Below are 16,969 nucleotides of genomic sequence, written 5' to 3' on the forward strand. Positions count from 1 at the left end.
AATCTGGGGTCAACGTCATCTCTAAAATTTATACAAACAGACTATAGAAATACAAACTAAAATACGTAAAACAAGGAAAAAGTGGAGAAGGTGGGGTAAGTAAAGTGTTAGGTTTATAAATTAGAATAAAGATTAAATTAAATCAGGATACCTATTACCTAAGACAATGTTATTAATGAGGTGGCAAAGGTAAGTAGCAACACGTATTAGTTTAAGATTCCTTTAGAATCATAAGCACACTTTAAACCTGAGTCCTCGGAGTTTTAGATTTTTAATTATTTTACGTTTGAAAATAAATCAATAGTTGGAATTATAACAAAAAACTGAAATAAAGCATGATAGAGTGGATGTTCGATATTATAAGAAGCCTCTAAAATTATAACCAAACCGTATGAGGCTACGGCCGTGGCTATAGTCAGTAGTATAGTACCACCCTACCGGCCAAGCCTTCAAGCAAATTAGTAGTCCGGTACGATGCCGTGTAGAAACCTATTTAGGTATGGGTTTAATAAAACTACTATACCCGTTCCAAGTTAGCCCACTTCCACCTTAGACTGCATCATCACTCACCATTAGGTGAGATTGCAATTAAGGGTTAACTTGTAATGGAATAAAAAAAATTGAAGCTATAGTCGAATCCTGAATGTTCATGATGATTTTTTCGTTCCTTTCTTGCGTCACCGCGCGTTCATTTTACAAAATAAGGACGAGAAAAATCAAATCCTGACCACGAACGTCTGGCTTAACTTGGTAAGTGGTAGCGGCCGGGCCCGGCGCCTTCGCCGTACCCGCCCTTGCAATCATCTTGACGGTAAACTTTCCTATGCCAACACGATCAATCTCTACCTATCTCTACACGCAAAGTGTTGTGACACACCTGCGTAAATTACGTCGCTGAAAGTTCGGTGGCTGAATATTTTGTCGTTGTATTCAATTAACGTCAACACCTTTTGTATTAAACGTGCCGCAAAGTACGCGACGTCTTTTTCAGCGCGATATCTGTAGGCTTAGTATAAGATTTTATATCTCACCAACGTTGATAGTATTCGATCGACGAAACATTTCAGTGTTAAAGTAAAATGTACCTTAACTACCTTGTTTTAAGGCTCAAGTTTGTCCGCATATCTATAGTTTGCGCTCCAAGCGGATACGTCCCGGAATTAGAATAGGTGGTACTGAATTTTTGACTTTAATTCAAGAAGCTTGAAGTTCATTTCACACTGATGTTATTATGTTTTGATCTCCAATTCTAAAAACGTTGGGTGAGATGTAAAATCTTATACTAAGCACACTGATGGAACATGCCGACGATGTATTGACAGCTAAGTGCGCCGAATTTTCGTTGCTTTGACGTTTTGCTTGCTATGCAAAATACGTTCAAGCCTAAGCGCTCGTACGAAGGTGCAGCGTTACGTCGAAAGCGCCGTAAATTCAAAAGTGTCTGTAACTTAAAAATATTGCGAACGTATTGAACCGAACTTTCGGCAACGTAATTTACGCAGGTGTGGCGTGATACTAACGCACAGTAAATTTGGGCCGCACTGATTCTTAAATAAACGGCTAACCGCTAAGTCACCAAGCACAGTTTTGAACAACGATTACAGGAGGCGGGAGCGGCTAGAGGGCGCCGCCATCGCGGCAGTATTGTCGCATGGAGAGTCGGTGTTACATTGTTGTACTCGTCATTTCGCCTAACATTAGATTGTGTGTAGGGCGAGTCGCGAGCGGCTCTGCAGCATGAGGCCGCTCGCGCCTCGTCCGCTCCCTCCGTACCGTGGCCCCCCAGTGTCACTGCTGTCTAGAACATTGTACTGACTGCGTCCTTTCTCTCTGTTTATGTTGACATCGTCTAACCTAGGACGAGAAGAATCAACTACTTATAACCAATATATGGCTGTCATTGGTAAGTGTGATTAAACAAATGAACCTAAATTAACACTTGATAAAATTTCTAACTTTACGTTCGTCTTCCTTTACTTTTATTTCCTTGTTTCTCGATTCCTTTTTTGTGTTGACTCTGTCCTTGATTTCTCTTCTGTCTGTATTGAAAATTGCATTGCATTGTGGCGTATGCGGCAGTTTGATATATTTATAATTATATCTGTATGGATATTGTTTAGTATTTTTTCTAAAATCCTGATCATTGCGCTGACTTCCAGCTCGTGTAAGTAGTTTAGTGGTAGTCCCTGTATGCATCCCATCATGAGACTGTCATTTGTTGATTAGCATCTTGATTCTTTTGGGTAACTACTTACTTTATTACTTTTGTTTCTGGATTGGATGGTACAACCTTTTTTAGTGTCACTTATTCTATTTCAGGTAAGTTTGTTAATATTAGAGAAACTGGTCGCAACAATAACTGCAAAGATAATTTGATCGAGTGCAATGTTGCCATTACTTATTAGCCATTGTCTGAAAAGTTTTAAAAGTTGTTGTTGTTTGCAAAACTTTTCTATTAGATTAGTGACATTTGAGTGAGTTTAAGGTATTGCATCAAATTGTAGTCATTCTAATATTATATGCGGACAACGTTGCGGATTTATCATTTGACTTAGAACTGCCGTGTAAACTGCAATGCATATAACAAGAATAATAAATATTAAACTGTTAAAATGTATAGGTAAAAAACAAGCTAAATAAATTTTTCAAAAGAAAATTACGACAAAATTGCGGCAATTGTTTTTTAAGTTATCAAGAACATTGGAAGTATGGTATTGCACATTGTACTTATATTATGTTATGAAGGATGCGATATGCAATTCACTGTAAATTTATTCTGCACATCCCGACATGCTCGCTGTTATGGTTTTTTTATTTCGCTACAATGAAATTGTAGTGTTTGTCACGCTCTGCGAGATGCATGGCCATTGCTGATCGGTTGTGAAATACAGTTTGAAGGACGTCGCCATATTGGCATCCATGTTTGTGCAAATGTCAAAATTTCCCATAACCTCTAAGTACATTTGGAACGTTTTTGATCAGTAGACCTTTGTGAATGTTAAATAGGATATTTAAAAAAAATCGTTGAAGTACGATTTCTTATTTATCCGTTTGTTTTGATCCAGAAGGAATGTCATAGTTTTCTTTTTGCGTTTATTTATTTTCCATATTCCATTAATAAAAAAATAATTAAAGAGCTCTGGCGTACTTTTAAAGTTATTACCTAACAGTTTTTTTTGGATTTCTTATCAAAAGCGTTAAAAGTGCGTTGATGAGCGTTTTAAATAAGCATTATTATACTACTAGCATTTACCAATATGGCAGCTTTAGTTTGTCCCGAAAGAGTAGCCACCTGTTTCCTTTTAACAAAAATCTTCGAGAGCGGTCAATAACCTTTCCACGTCTTGTGCGCTTCTGTATATAATCTGTGGTAATACTTTTTGATCATTTCTTTTGCATGTTTTTACTTTTTAGGCATGAGTAGTTTACTTGGTCCTATTGAATTTCTTTTTACTAAACCTTCTAGGTACTTCATAATTTACATTAATTATATTTTGTTCTTCAAAATTTCTTATTTGTATTATTTCAACCGTTTAAACATGGCGAAATGTTTTGGCGGTATTTTATACCACGTTTTTTTTTACTGTTTAGATTATTGTTTTGAAATCTCTAGACTTTTTAGCTTTATAAGATGTTGTAGTACACAGTTTAAATAAGAAAATAGAATACTTGCATAGAATAAGTCAAAATATTTATTTTAAAATCATCTTTACTGATTATTATTCCGGTATTGTTTTGTCATAAAGGTGAAATTGATAGAGTAAAAAATAATTAAAAAGAGTTTTTCATACCGAAATACATAATTTTATTTGCCTTTACAACAAAATAAACTATGTTGCTTTTGCCATAGACATAATATAATTTTAAATGCTACTACCTTTTTATGCTGTTTTTGTACAATTTTATTTATAAATATAAATAATCCCTCACGTGTTTCGTAGTTGGCTATTATGTCTGTGGTAGAGCCTATACGAGCCGTTGTCTCTATTGTGTTGAGATGAAAACAAGGAGAAAACGAGGCAGACTTACATCTGTCTCGCTTACACTGTACGAGCTATTAAGGCAGGCATCAACGTTATTTTAAAAGAGCCATTTGAAGTCACCGACTACGTAACCGACATTTATTTTATTTTGTTAAGGGCATGTTTCACAATCGCAACATAAACCTAATCTGTTGGATAAATACATTTTGACAGATTCCCAATACAAAAACTGTCACAAAGTCATAACGTTACCTGAATTCAATTTATCTGGCGATTGAAATAATATTAAACAGGCCCTAAATGGCAAGTTATTATTTTATCAGTTGCCTTTTTCCTGGGCCTATCTATACCTACGAAACAAACTTTTCAATTCCTGTATATTTTGCAGACATACCAAAAATTTTATATACTTATTTTTTAATCCTAAAACAAACATTTTCAGGCATTGCACATCTGGCTGGCTGTTTTTTTACATTTTTCCACCACCAAAATCAATTTTATACATCTCTCTATCTAAAACTACTTTTCTAGTTTGTACAAATAGACAAATTATCTATCTAGCGGTGAGTTTTGTCTATTCAAAAATGTACACTGAAAGTTTTAGTGTTTCAGTTTGTAACTGTTTATGTGAGGTTCTAAAAAACTTATAAAATGAGTCGTATCAACATTGTGTCGCTATCGTATCGTGCCTTGTAAATAGTCGTATAAACGTCGCTCTGATATTTCCGCTAAGTTAGTAACTTTTGTAATAAGTGGCTCTAGAGCAAAGTTTCCACCGCTTTGCTTTACATGTGTCAGTACGCTTAGTACGAGATTTTATGTCTCACCAACGTTGATAGTATTCGAATGTCGATGCACTTCCACGTTACAGTAAACTGGATCTAATTGCCTTGTTTTAAAGCTCAAGTTTGTTTACACATCGACATCCAGCGCTCCAAGCGGAAACGTTGCGAAATTAAAATCAGTGGCATTGAATTTTCAAGGCTTTTTAGGTCCATTTTACTTCGACGTTATTGTGTTTCTACTCTTGAATTCTAGCAACGTTGATTAAACGTAAAATCTTATACTAAGCGTACTCGACGGTCGGTTATTGTTTGCGGAATAAGTGAAATGCCTCTCTAGCTCATATGGTGCGTGGTGATTAGTTGGAAGGAATTTTGAAACTTATTACCTTTGGTAGTAGACAAAAGGAAAATGGGCCATAACCATAGAGAGTAGAATCTGTCTAAGGGCTAGGGACCGCATTACCGTTTTTTTTTTTAGCGTTAGCAAAGTAATGATATGTCAACGCTAAAATAACGTTACGCATACATTCATTAATGTTATCTAGATACCACTATTAATACCGGTAGGAATACTTAAACTGGTAAATATACACCTATCTCTAACGATCGCGATGCCGTTTATAAGTCGCGCAAATTGCTATTGCGCTGGAACCTTGTGTCATTAACATCAAAATGACGTCATTTTGACGTCAGCCGAAATAAAAAGATACCATCAGCTTGAAACTTCAGTCTAGTGCTGACGTTACTAAAATGGCGGCCACGCGCATTAGCAATTTGCGGGACTTTTACTAAGTAACATCTTCGCTCAACGTATAACGAACGTTTAATTATATACCGTTAATGTTTTGTTTTTAACTCAACATAACGAAATGTTTGTGTAGCGTTAATGTTAAAAATTTAGTAACGTTAAGTGGTAACCGTCCCTGCTAACGGTTGAAATTAATAAACATTTTTTAATCTATCGATAAATTACTTTAGCACGTTGTTCTTTGTCAAAAATTGTATGATCTTTTTAACAAAATAAAACAACGATGCGGCCATTACTTACCAACATTAAAATATTATTTCAAAAATGACCCGAAAAGATTCCCACTCTTATTTATTGTTACATTTATATTTTTATGTTCTGTAAGAATTCTAAAGAATAATATTGTATTTTTGTATACAATGTAAAAAATGTGCAAAATTCATTCCAACAGGCTCTTATATCACAATTCCTTCGACAAACACATTTTCTGAACGTGCAGACTGTATTCGAATTTCAAAATGATACTCACTACAGTGTATTTTATCTGTGAACAACAATGCGGGAATTCTGTTTACCGCGTCTTTCGAATACCGTTTGTATGCTCCGACATTTTTATTATCTAGTGTGAAGATTCAATAAACATTTTCACATCTTAAGGCAAGCGCACACAATGTCAGCTCGTGTCTCAACATATTCGAATTATGAAACGCTATTTTCACTTCTATTTTATTGCTACATACCCTCTTTTGCTTTAATAATTATTACTTCTTCAATGTGCGCTAACCTTTGAGTACCTATATTTAAAAAAAAAAGAATCATTAAACTAGTCTTAACTAGCTGTAGAGTTAATGGTGGGGTCACTAAACTGTTTTCATTGTTACCAAAAACCATGACAATGAAAATAGATAATATTATCTGCATTGCTTATATGTTAGTTTTCAAAGCACCAGTTTCTTAGATAGTGGTTCAATCACTTAGTTAATGACGTCACTAAAACGTTGTCTATTGAAACAAGATGGCGTGGTGTCTTAAAGCGTTCTTCGATAATATTGTGGCCTTGTTCATACATTTTTGCTTGCGCTCCGGCCAGCTTGCTTCGCTCAGCTCTACAGCTAGGTTTTTAGTGGACTCATTAAAGAATGGATTTTAGCTAATAGTGTTGTCCCTTTTTCTCATACGATTTTTTGTGTGTGCGACAGGAATGGAATGATTACAACCTAAGGTGGAATGACAGTGACTACGGAAACGTCAAGGATCTTCGCATCACACCGAACAAATTGTGGAAACCAGACGTTCTTATGTACAATAGGTGAGGTTTATTGCATGATATGGAATGGAATTACATATATAACCTTACTTTTTTCAGCATCGAGTAAGATGGCGGAACGGGTAATTTTTATTCATGTTCATTTTTTTTTTTTAGTCTGTGGATTTTAGCTTTATTCTGATGGCATTAGTGTTATGCTAAATGTGCACCAGAGTAAAATAATAAGTCTAAATTTCTAATAAAAAGGATTTATTTTATTGTACTAACTTTATACTTTACATTAAACTTTTAAACATATTAAATTATAATCTGTGCTTTAATAAATCAAATATTAAATTGAAACAGCGTTAAATGAGTAGGTAACTGCAAACATTTTTTTAAATATCTTTATTTATTTTTAAAGGGTTTTTATTGGCTTCAGTTGAAAGCTTTTTAGGTTTATTTTACTTTGACGGTATTGTGTTTCGACTCTCGAATTCTAGCAACGTTTGGTGAGACGTAAAATCTTATACTAAGCGTACAGAGGCGTATCGAGCTAAATGCTGAATGGCATTTCGACTATACTTTTAAATAGTGACACTACTTTCTTTAAAACATGTAACTCCAAACATAATATTATGTTATTACGATTTAATGACAAATTATATTAATCAGGTAACACCAGGAGTTCTCCTTTAAACTACAACTTTTGTCATTAAATTCGCGAATACGTACCTACGAGACGTGCGCCCACTTTCCCTAATGCGTTTGAACATTCGCCAAGTAACAAAATATCATTAAACACGAAAGATACTGTTATGGCTGTGAAAACTTTGGAAGTTTCGCTCAAATATTCTCTATATATATTTCAGCTGAATTTTCAGCGTCTGAGTTCTTTTGAAATATACGATTACTTGCTTGAATTGGTCTTTCGTTAAAGATAGGTGAAAACTTAAATGTTATAAAGAAGATAAAGTTTTACTTGCAGTCTGATTCTGAGTTCAAATCATTTGAGAGTATTTGCATCCTCTTCTTCTAATGTAATATGAAAAGGACAGACATAGCTTGACAGTTTTAAATTTAATTTAGAGCTCTCAAACCTCGTGATTTTAGCTGCCCTATTGTTTAAATTTTTAGCGTACCTGCACTAAAATTTAGAGTCTTCAAATGTGAAATTCATGTTCCGTCCTTCTGTAGCGATATGTACTAAAACAAAAAGATTCATCTACTCTTAATTAGTTTAGAGAAAGACAACGGAATCGGCGCCATTATTTTTTAACTAAAGGTTTGGGTGTACAGATTTAGTGAAAACTGAAATATTACGACAGTTGAAATTGTAAACTAACTAAAAGGAAGAGAATAAAGTTTTATTGTAATATAAGGAAAATCTATTGACCTGACGAGCTTACAGGTGTAATGTATGAACCCAAGTAGTTCTAAGTTGCCGTTCGGCGTTCGTTTTGATGTGCTGGTTGGCAAATAGCATCTTGAAACAAAGTTTTGAATTTTTTGATAAAATTCTAAAATTTCAAAATACTCTAATACAAAATTTATTTTATGTAAGACCTAGTATCACTTATGCAATATTTATGCAGTACGCGGCAGAAAATTATGTACATCGACATTTAGAAGGAGATAGCCCGTTTTGTAGAGCAATGGCACCGATTCTAAGCACAACCTAATTTTAGAGTATTCGCACCCTCTTCTTACTATTGTAATATGAAAAGGACAGAAGCAGTTTGACATTTCTAAATTTAATTTTTAGATGGTAAAACCCGTGATTTTAGCACGCACTCGCGAACCTACTGTTTAAATTTGTATTGTGCACTAAAATTTAGAGTCTTTAAATGTGAAAGTCATGTTCCGTTCCTTTTTTAGCATTAGTAAAAAGAAAAGGATGCAGATATTCTAAATTTAGTTTAGAGAGAGACTAGAGAATCGGGGCCATTGTCTATGTTGTTGAGACCAACAACAGTCATATAATTGCGCAAAAAATGAGCCTGCTCTCGTAATTTTTTTCGTGATGAAATGCCTCGTATTTTTTTTAGCACTTAGACTCCGTAAATATTATCTTATGTAGACAATAGAAAGTGTTGAAAGTACTAACCTCGGTACTTAAGTAGAACAAGAATGTTTGTATGAGGTTAACTAAAAGAAGCTAGGTGGTAGTAGGTACTATTAGAGCTTGTCGTCTACCTGGCCGCAAGCCAGCTCCATAATGTGAAGACGATAGTAAGCCTGTTTAGTGAACACGTATCCCATTACCTACATGAGCCTCTTTTGAGTTAATATCGTTTGAAAAGTTCTTTCTTCTTGTTCAAACTTTGATTTTAAAACTTTAAACTTTATGGCAAGTAACCCTTATCATCATGATCAACCCATCGCCGGCTCAGTACTGAGCACTGAGCAGGGGTCTCTTTTCAAGATTGAGACAGGTTTAGCCATCCCGCTGGACCTATGATCTGAAGAAGATAGCGGGGAGCGGGTGGATGAGCATTGAGGAAGGCGGAAATCCGTGATTGGTGGCGCGCTAGACTAGGGCCATGAAAAGCTAGCAGACACACAGACAGACACACTTTCGTATTTATAATATTAGTATGGAGGAAGTATGGATGACATATAGACGTAGGTAGGTACCTAAAGCTCAAAGCCTGGGTCTAGAAACTTAAAAGGTTTTACATAACGTCCCTCAATAAGAATTGTAAAGGCCGGGGGTGGCCAACTACTTAGTTTTCAATAAAAAGCAAACTTTTATCAGCTGAAGTAAGATCACTTCAGTTTTAGTTTTATCCGTACTTAGCCGTTTGTACAAGGGTCAACTCATGTCGACCCCTTGTCCAGTGTAGGGAGAATAACGTGAGAACAATTAAGAAAGTTAAGCTAGGAAGTTAAAACTTTGTTATTTTAATTGAAACTAACATTAATCTTCAAAATGTTCATTTTTGTAGCACAGCTTATAAGAGATAGGTTCTGAGTTCGATTCTCGGCAAGACCAATTTGGAAGCTTACGCCGTTAATGCAAATTACCATCTTAGACTCCATAGATACTATAGTACGCGATAGGTTGAGATGGCAATCGGGGTGGGGACGCCCCGCACACCCGCACAGCCCCTGCGATAACCCGGTGCGGGATAGCATGGGTGTACGGGCCATCTCCGGGCCGGGGGTGGCCAACTACTTAGTTTTCAATAAAAATATTTTTGATGTATCGTGCTAAACGTCAAAAAAATACCCGAGTACAGAACCCTCGGTGCGCGAATCTAACTTGCACTTACCCGGTTTTTAGGGAGTAGGTACCTAAAAGTAAGTAGGCAGGATACCTAAATTTTTTATCGTTTTTGCCATAAATTCTGCCAACAACCCAATCTCGTAAACTTTTTCACTTAAATCAACCAACATATGACGACCTCCCTGGCGCAGTGGTATGCGCTGTGCTCTTATTAGTGGGAGGTCCCGGGTTCGATTCCTGGCAGGGGTTTAGAATTTTATAATTTCTAAATTTCTGGTCTGGTCTGGTGGGAGGCTTCGGCCGTGGCTAGTTACCACCCTACCGGCAAAGCCGTGCCGCCAAGCGATTTAGCGTTCCGGTACGATGCCGTGTAGAAACCAAAGGAGTATGGGTTTAATAAAAACTGCCATACCCCTTCCAGGTTAGCCCGCTACCATCTTAGACTGCATCATCACTTACCGCCAGGTGAGATTGCAGTCAAGGGCTAACTTGTATCTGAATAAAAAATAAAAAAAATCCACCAAAGTTTCAATTTGATCATACACATCTTCAACCCTGCAAGGGTTGGGACGGTCGATATATCCAGGGCAGAATTACAAGTAGGTACCTACGTGATCAGAATAAAAATGTAGGAGTTACGACCAACAAAGTATGTAACAAATGTAATCAGATTCGAATAGGCTATGTTATGGAAGTAAAAGACGCTCGGGTGGAGTTTAGAAAATTGAGGGTGAGGTTGAATTATTTTTTCTCTCCGTAAGAACCATCCTCGTACTCCAAGGAATATAAAAAAAGAATTAGCGAAATCAGTGCAGCGGTTCTCGAGATTTGCGATGAGCAACACATTTAGTGATTCATTTTTATATTATGGACTAGCTGACCCGCCCCGGCTTCGCTCGGGTGGAATTTAGAAAATCAAGGTGGGGGTTGAATTTCCAAAAATCCTGAAACACGTATTTCTTCATTTGTGACCGAAACCCCAAATACTAATTTTCATGCAAATAACTTCAAAAATGACGGACTTTAATACAAACTTCTATCCCCCATTTAACCAACTTAGGGATGGAATTTTGAAAAACCCTTTCTTATTGGATACTTTGTCTTTACAAAGAACATACTCTCAAAATGTCATATCTCTAGGACCAGCGGTTTAGGCTGTGCGTTGATATATGTATAAGTCAGTCAGTCAGTTGGTCAGGACTTTGAGTTTTATATGTATAGATAAATTATAGCTTATGCCCACAACCTCGTCCGCGTGGACTACGTAAATTTCAAACCCCTATTATACACCCTGGGGGGTTGAATTTTTAAAATTCTTTTCTTAGCGGATGTCTACATCATAATTTAGCCTATCTGCATGCCAAATTTTGTCCCGATCGGTCCATCAGTTTGAGCTGTGCGTTGATAGATCAGTCAGTCAGTCAGTCAAATTTTGTTTGCCCAGAGTATTTCTTCGGCAAAAGAGTAGATAATGAAAGGTGGTAATGAAGAAATAGATTTTAAAAAACTTTTCCACAAAAAAATCTAATGAAACAGAATAAGATTTTACATAGTATACAATTACAAAAAAGACAAATAGTAATGACGAAATAACCAATTTAAGGAAGCAAAGCAAACTCATTCTTTACACTTTGAACTTTACTAATAAAAGCAATACCTACTAGTAAGTAGATAATCACAACAATAGAAATGTATATACATACAGAAAAACTTATCACTAAAAAATTTAGCAAGCAAATTTAAAATATAAGCAATACTATAATAGTAATATACTATATATATACTATAATACTAAAAAAGTAAGAAAATTGAAATCAACAATTTTCGGTCTGCTACAATTTCGAAAGCATCCATCAGTAAATTTTCAAGAAAATAATATGTGGCAAAATGAAAAAAGACTAAATAAAATGGGAAAAAATAAAACAGAAACATATGTTTACTTATTTATTTATTATAGTTGTTTTTATGTATATCAAATACATATTAGATTTAAATTTAAATTTAAAAACAAATCTGTGTAAAAATATGTCATCCTTACAAAATATTGTGCAGTTAAAAGAACTTGTATCGGCGAATTCCACTAGTCTTAGATCCACGAGAAATGAGATACTTGTTCAAAATAGAGTTACTAATACGTGAGTCTAATAAGAATCCTTAGGAAAACTTTTTAAGTAGATAACGCTTAGCTAATGGGTTCTAACAATTTTATTATTCTAGGAAACTTTGTAATTATTTAACTTAACTTTGTAATTATTACAATAGTTTTGATTACTGGTGACACTTTTATTATTACAGGTGTCATTTACAATAAAACATTTTTTTTGATACTGGATGTTTAAAACCTAGAGTAAAATTTTACGCATTTTAACTTCCATATAGTTTTGATAAGACATTAGGTAAATATAAAGCACAGAGGACGCTATCGTAAAGTGACACATATAAATATATGTAGGTACATACATGAATGTTGCATACTACATTTAAATACAATTATTGAAGAATAATGAGTTCATTCGACAGTTATCTCAAAGCGTAATAGTCGCGTTCTAAATCGAGTATAATAATATTCAATTCAATTCATTTATTTAATCGGACAACAAAAGATCGGACAGGAAAAGAATATTGTGTCTCAAGAAAATGTATCGACTTCTGTTTATGTTAGCGATATTATCTTTTGTGAGTTCACACTGTCGCTGGGAGAACAACAAAAAAGTTTGTCCTTGGACAAGGAAACACCCGAGAAGATTTCACAAACTTCATCACCTCGAATCAGAATCAGCTATAGAAAACATCAAGGAAAAATTCATCGAGGCAGAAATCAAATTGCAAGAATTGTGCAACAAAAACAAAAATGTTATTGTAAAAGAGAAATACGATATCGATACCTATACTCTCGAATATACATTGGAAGACGCAGAAAATTTAAATATCACAGTGAAAATTTTCCATCGACTTATACAAACTACGGTAATGAAAAATGATACAAATGCTTTTGTGTTTGAAGACTTGAAAGTTTTGCCAAGTGTGGTGAAGTTAGAGGAGGCGGTGTGGAAACTGCAAGATAAATATTTAAGGATTAAAATTCCCTATAAAGTCCCGTTCGGAAAAGAAGCCACGATGGTTTGTGATGCTATTAATACTGGAGTAATAAACGTGCAACAGGCAGGGAATGAATATGACATAGATCTAAGATTTGCAGGTAGTGATACTCTATTAAATTACAGAGAAAAAGTTTATTGATATAATTATTATAAGTGTAGTGTTTCTCAAAATAATGCATGATATTGATAATTATGTTATTTTAATACTTATGAAATATATTTTTTGTATGTGAACTAAACTATTATTAAGAGTTTTATTACATTATCTTTTTAAATGGAATTTAATAAATTTTTTAAAGCTAGAGTAGAAGCCTGATATGATATTATTTATTTATTTACACTTACACAACACAAAGTAAACATTGAAAAAACACAAGACAGGATCTTAATCTAATAGCTGTGGCATGCAAAGGCGGCCTTATCGCTAAAGCGATCTCTTCCAGTTATTATTAAAACCTGATATAGAGTGCACTATTGATCAAAATATTAATATTCTCAAAATTAAAAAGATACCTACTAAAATTTTGCATTTAATTCTAGATACAATAGAGACACAGCAGAGACTCTGATCCTGCAGAATAAGATGTAACAACAATGTGATAATGTGATACAATGTCACATTGTTGTTAATGTCTAAGCACTCCTTTGGCATGAGGGAATTATTTTTGAGGAGTAAAATTGTAAAAGTCATTTTTGTAAGCAATTAAATAAATTGAATTGAATTGAGTCCTATGTACAAAAAACACATTTCTTGAACATTTAACTCATAGCTTAAATCTTTAACTAATAATATTATCTTCTGAATGAGCTCCAGATTTGGAGTTATGCCAAGTCCAAAATTACTTAAAATATTATGAACGCTAAATGTATGATTTGTGAACGGCTACAAATGATGATAAACTTGGTAATAAAATATATATTGAGGATAATAATATTAAAATTTATGGATTATTTATGGATTAGATACTTTTGTGCATCGAAAATCCATGCTTCAATCGTTAATACTGATATTAAAAGAAATTATATATTAGCCATGTTAATAACGACCTTATATTCCCCTTTCCCCTCCTACTAAGCGTAAATCTTTAGCTAGGAGTAGGTACGATAATAATGCAACGGGTGGGCTTTAAAATATTAAGTAGGTAGGTACTAGATAATGCCCGAGACTTCATCCGCGTGGATTTAAGTTTTTGTAAATCCCGTGGGAACTTTTTGATTTCCAGGATTAAAAAAACCGGCCAAGTGTGAGTCAGGCTCGCGCGATGAGGGTTCCGTACTACAGTCGTATTTTTTCGACATTTTGCACGATAATTCAAAAACTATGATGCATAAAAATAAATAAAAATCTGTTTTAGAATGTACAGGTGAAGACCTTTCATATGATACCCCACTTGATATAGTCACTCACTTCGAAAGTTGAAAATACTAATTATTAGTTCATGACCACAATTTAATTTTTTTTGTGTGATCTAACCCTAAATTCACGGTTTTCACATTTTTCCCCAAATGTCAGCTATAAGATCTACCTACCTGCCAAATTTCATGATTCTAGGTCAACGGGAAGTACCCTGTAGGTTTCTTGACAGACAGACGGACAGACAGACAGACAACAAAGTGATCCTATAAGGGTTCCGTTTTTCCTTTTGAGGTACGGAACCCTAAAAGTAGCCTATGTCCTTCCCCGGGATGTAAGCTAACTCTGTACCTAATTTCATTAGAATCGATTAAAATGTCGGGCCGTGAATAGCTAGCAGACAAACAGACAGGCAGAGACACTTTAGCATATTTTATAATCATACTTACTAGATGATGCCCGCGACTTCGTCCGCGTGGATTTAGGCTTTTTAAAAATCCCGTGGGAGCTCTTCGATTTTTCGGGATGAAAAGTAGCCTATAATTTCCTTCCCCGGGATGTAAGCTAACTCTGTACCAAATTCATAAAAATCGGTTCAACTGTTGGGCCGTGAAATGCTAGCAGACAGACAGACAGACACACTTTCGCATTTATAATTAACTAGCTGATGCCCGCGACTTCGTACGCGTGGATTTACTGAACTGTTAAATTTTCCGGGATAAAAAGTAGCCTATGTTCTTACCCGGGATGCAAGCTATCTGTGTACCAAATTTCGTCAAAATCGGTTGAACGGTTGAGCCGTGAAAAGCTAGCAGACAGACAGACAGACAGACACACTTTCAAATTTATAATATTAGTATGGATATGGCCAGTATGGATTTCAAAAATGAAGGACATATACTAATTTTATTTATATGAAGGCTAAAATGATAAGTCTTATCAGCTGTGCGCAAAAGTCAAGGGTTAGGAGTGGTGTTCACACACTGGTACAAAGTAAACACCTACTAGAAACTGATAATATTAACAAGCAACAACGTGAGTAAGCCGGGACAGATAGTATTTATAATGGAAATCACTCACGGTAGTTTAAATGCTAAAATATTAACAAGGTTTTACCATTTTTAGGGTTCCGTACTTCAAAAGGAAAAAAGGAACCCTGATAGGATCACTTCGTAATCTGTCTGTCTACCTATCGTGTCTGTCAAGAGACCTAAAATAATTTTAAATCGAAGTTCTGCGGTATTATGAAATCATCAAATTAACTTTAATTATATCTATACAGGTAAAAAAAAACATGTAAACCGAGAGTCGTGAAAAACTGAAGCAGATTTAAGGACCCTTACCTTATTCCTTTGACATGCTGACGAATAAATGCTGCAAATATATTGTATAGTAGCTGTAGTACAAAAGCAGCGTTTTTGAATCATAATTTTAGAGCTCCATACCGCAAAAAGAAAAATCGGTCAAGTGCGAGTCGGAGTCGCCCAAGAAGGGTTCCGTACCATCGTACAAGAAATAACTCTTTTAAATTTTTTTAAATTATCATGACGCCCCTTTTGAAATTCTTAACTATTTGTTGTTATAACAGCAATAAAAATACACATTCTGTGAAAATTTTAACTCTCTACCTATTCACGAGATACAACCCGCTGACAGACGGACAGATCGGCGGACAGGGGAGGCTTCGTAATAGGGTCCCGTTAGCTTCGGGTACGGAACCTACGGTTTGTAAATCGTAGAATTTGAAAAACCCATCACACATACAAAGTCATGGGAGAGAAGTGGTTAGTAAATATTGAGTAATATCATAAACTCACGATAGTTTAAACGCTAAAATAATATCATAAATACTTAATTCAAGTTACAATCGTAGAAAAATGCCATGTGTACTTGAAAAGTAGGTACATTTCGTTAAATTTTGCCAGATTTAGCTTTTATTTAAGGACGTACAAATTGGGAACTGAAGCCAACGACAACCCAGAAGCTTATAAAAGAACTAAATGCATTATCAATGTGAAAGAGCCCAAAATCGGTGCAAATTCGTGACAACAGAAATCTCTAGTGGCGGATGTAGAATTCATGACTTGTACAGTAAGCAACGTAAAAATCTTTTTAACCCAATGGTCTTTATACAGTATAAAATAAGGTCTGATATCCAGTACAAAGTTGGAATCACGATGTATGCCACGCTAAGCTGGCAGACCGCCAACAAATCCGTATTAAGGTGGTCCCGCTATCACACCGGACAATGCTGGCACTGGGCACAAAATATTTTATGAGGTCATACACCTTTTGGAAGATAAATATTTTTCTCCGAGTCTCGCCTCCGGTCATAGATACTTTGAATTTATTGTCGCGTGTTCTTTATTTTCGAACTGTGACTCGAAAACATGTTGTCTGAATGGAAAATTTACTGCTCAATGTTTTTCTTTGTGAAGTTGTTGTTTTTGTTGCTAGAAGGGTTCGTCATTGATGTTTGTTTCTTTAGTACATTTTCGATAGCTACTAGGAAATAAAATTTGT

At 35.1% G+C, this 16,969-nt stretch overlaps 2 protein-coding genes across 4 annotated transcripts in view; one reads left to right on the forward strand and one right to left on the reverse strand.

The window, feature by feature from the left end:
* MED27 (mediator complex subunit 27) overlaps positions 1-16,969 on the reverse strand; it is a 419,936-nt gene that overhangs the window by 112,412 nt on the left and 290,555 nt on the right. The window lies entirely within an intron of this gene.
* Positions 1-16,969, forward strand: part of nAChRalpha6 (nicotinic acetylcholine receptor alpha6) — a 143,592-nt gene that overhangs the window by 105,468 nt on the left and 21,155 nt on the right. For 2 of the 3 annotated variants that reach the window (XM_069505467.1, XM_069505461.1), the window contains exons 3-4: positions 706-750; positions 6,716-6,825. In XM_069505467.1, the coding sequence (XP_069361568.1) occupies positions 706-750; positions 6,716-6,825 (155 nt within the window). Of the gene's footprint in view, positions 1-705; positions 751-1,858; positions 1,904-6,715; positions 6,826-16,969 lie in introns of all 3 variants that reach the window. The other variant, XM_069505453.1, reaches the window with a different exon arrangement.

The sequence above is a fragment of the Maniola hyperantus genome, chromosome 2 (genome assembly GCF_902806685.2).
Source record: "Maniola hyperantus chromosome 2, iAphHyp1.2, whole genome shotgun sequence".
NCBI lineage: Eukaryota > Metazoa > Arthropoda > Insecta > Lepidoptera > Nymphalidae > Maniola > Maniola hyperantus.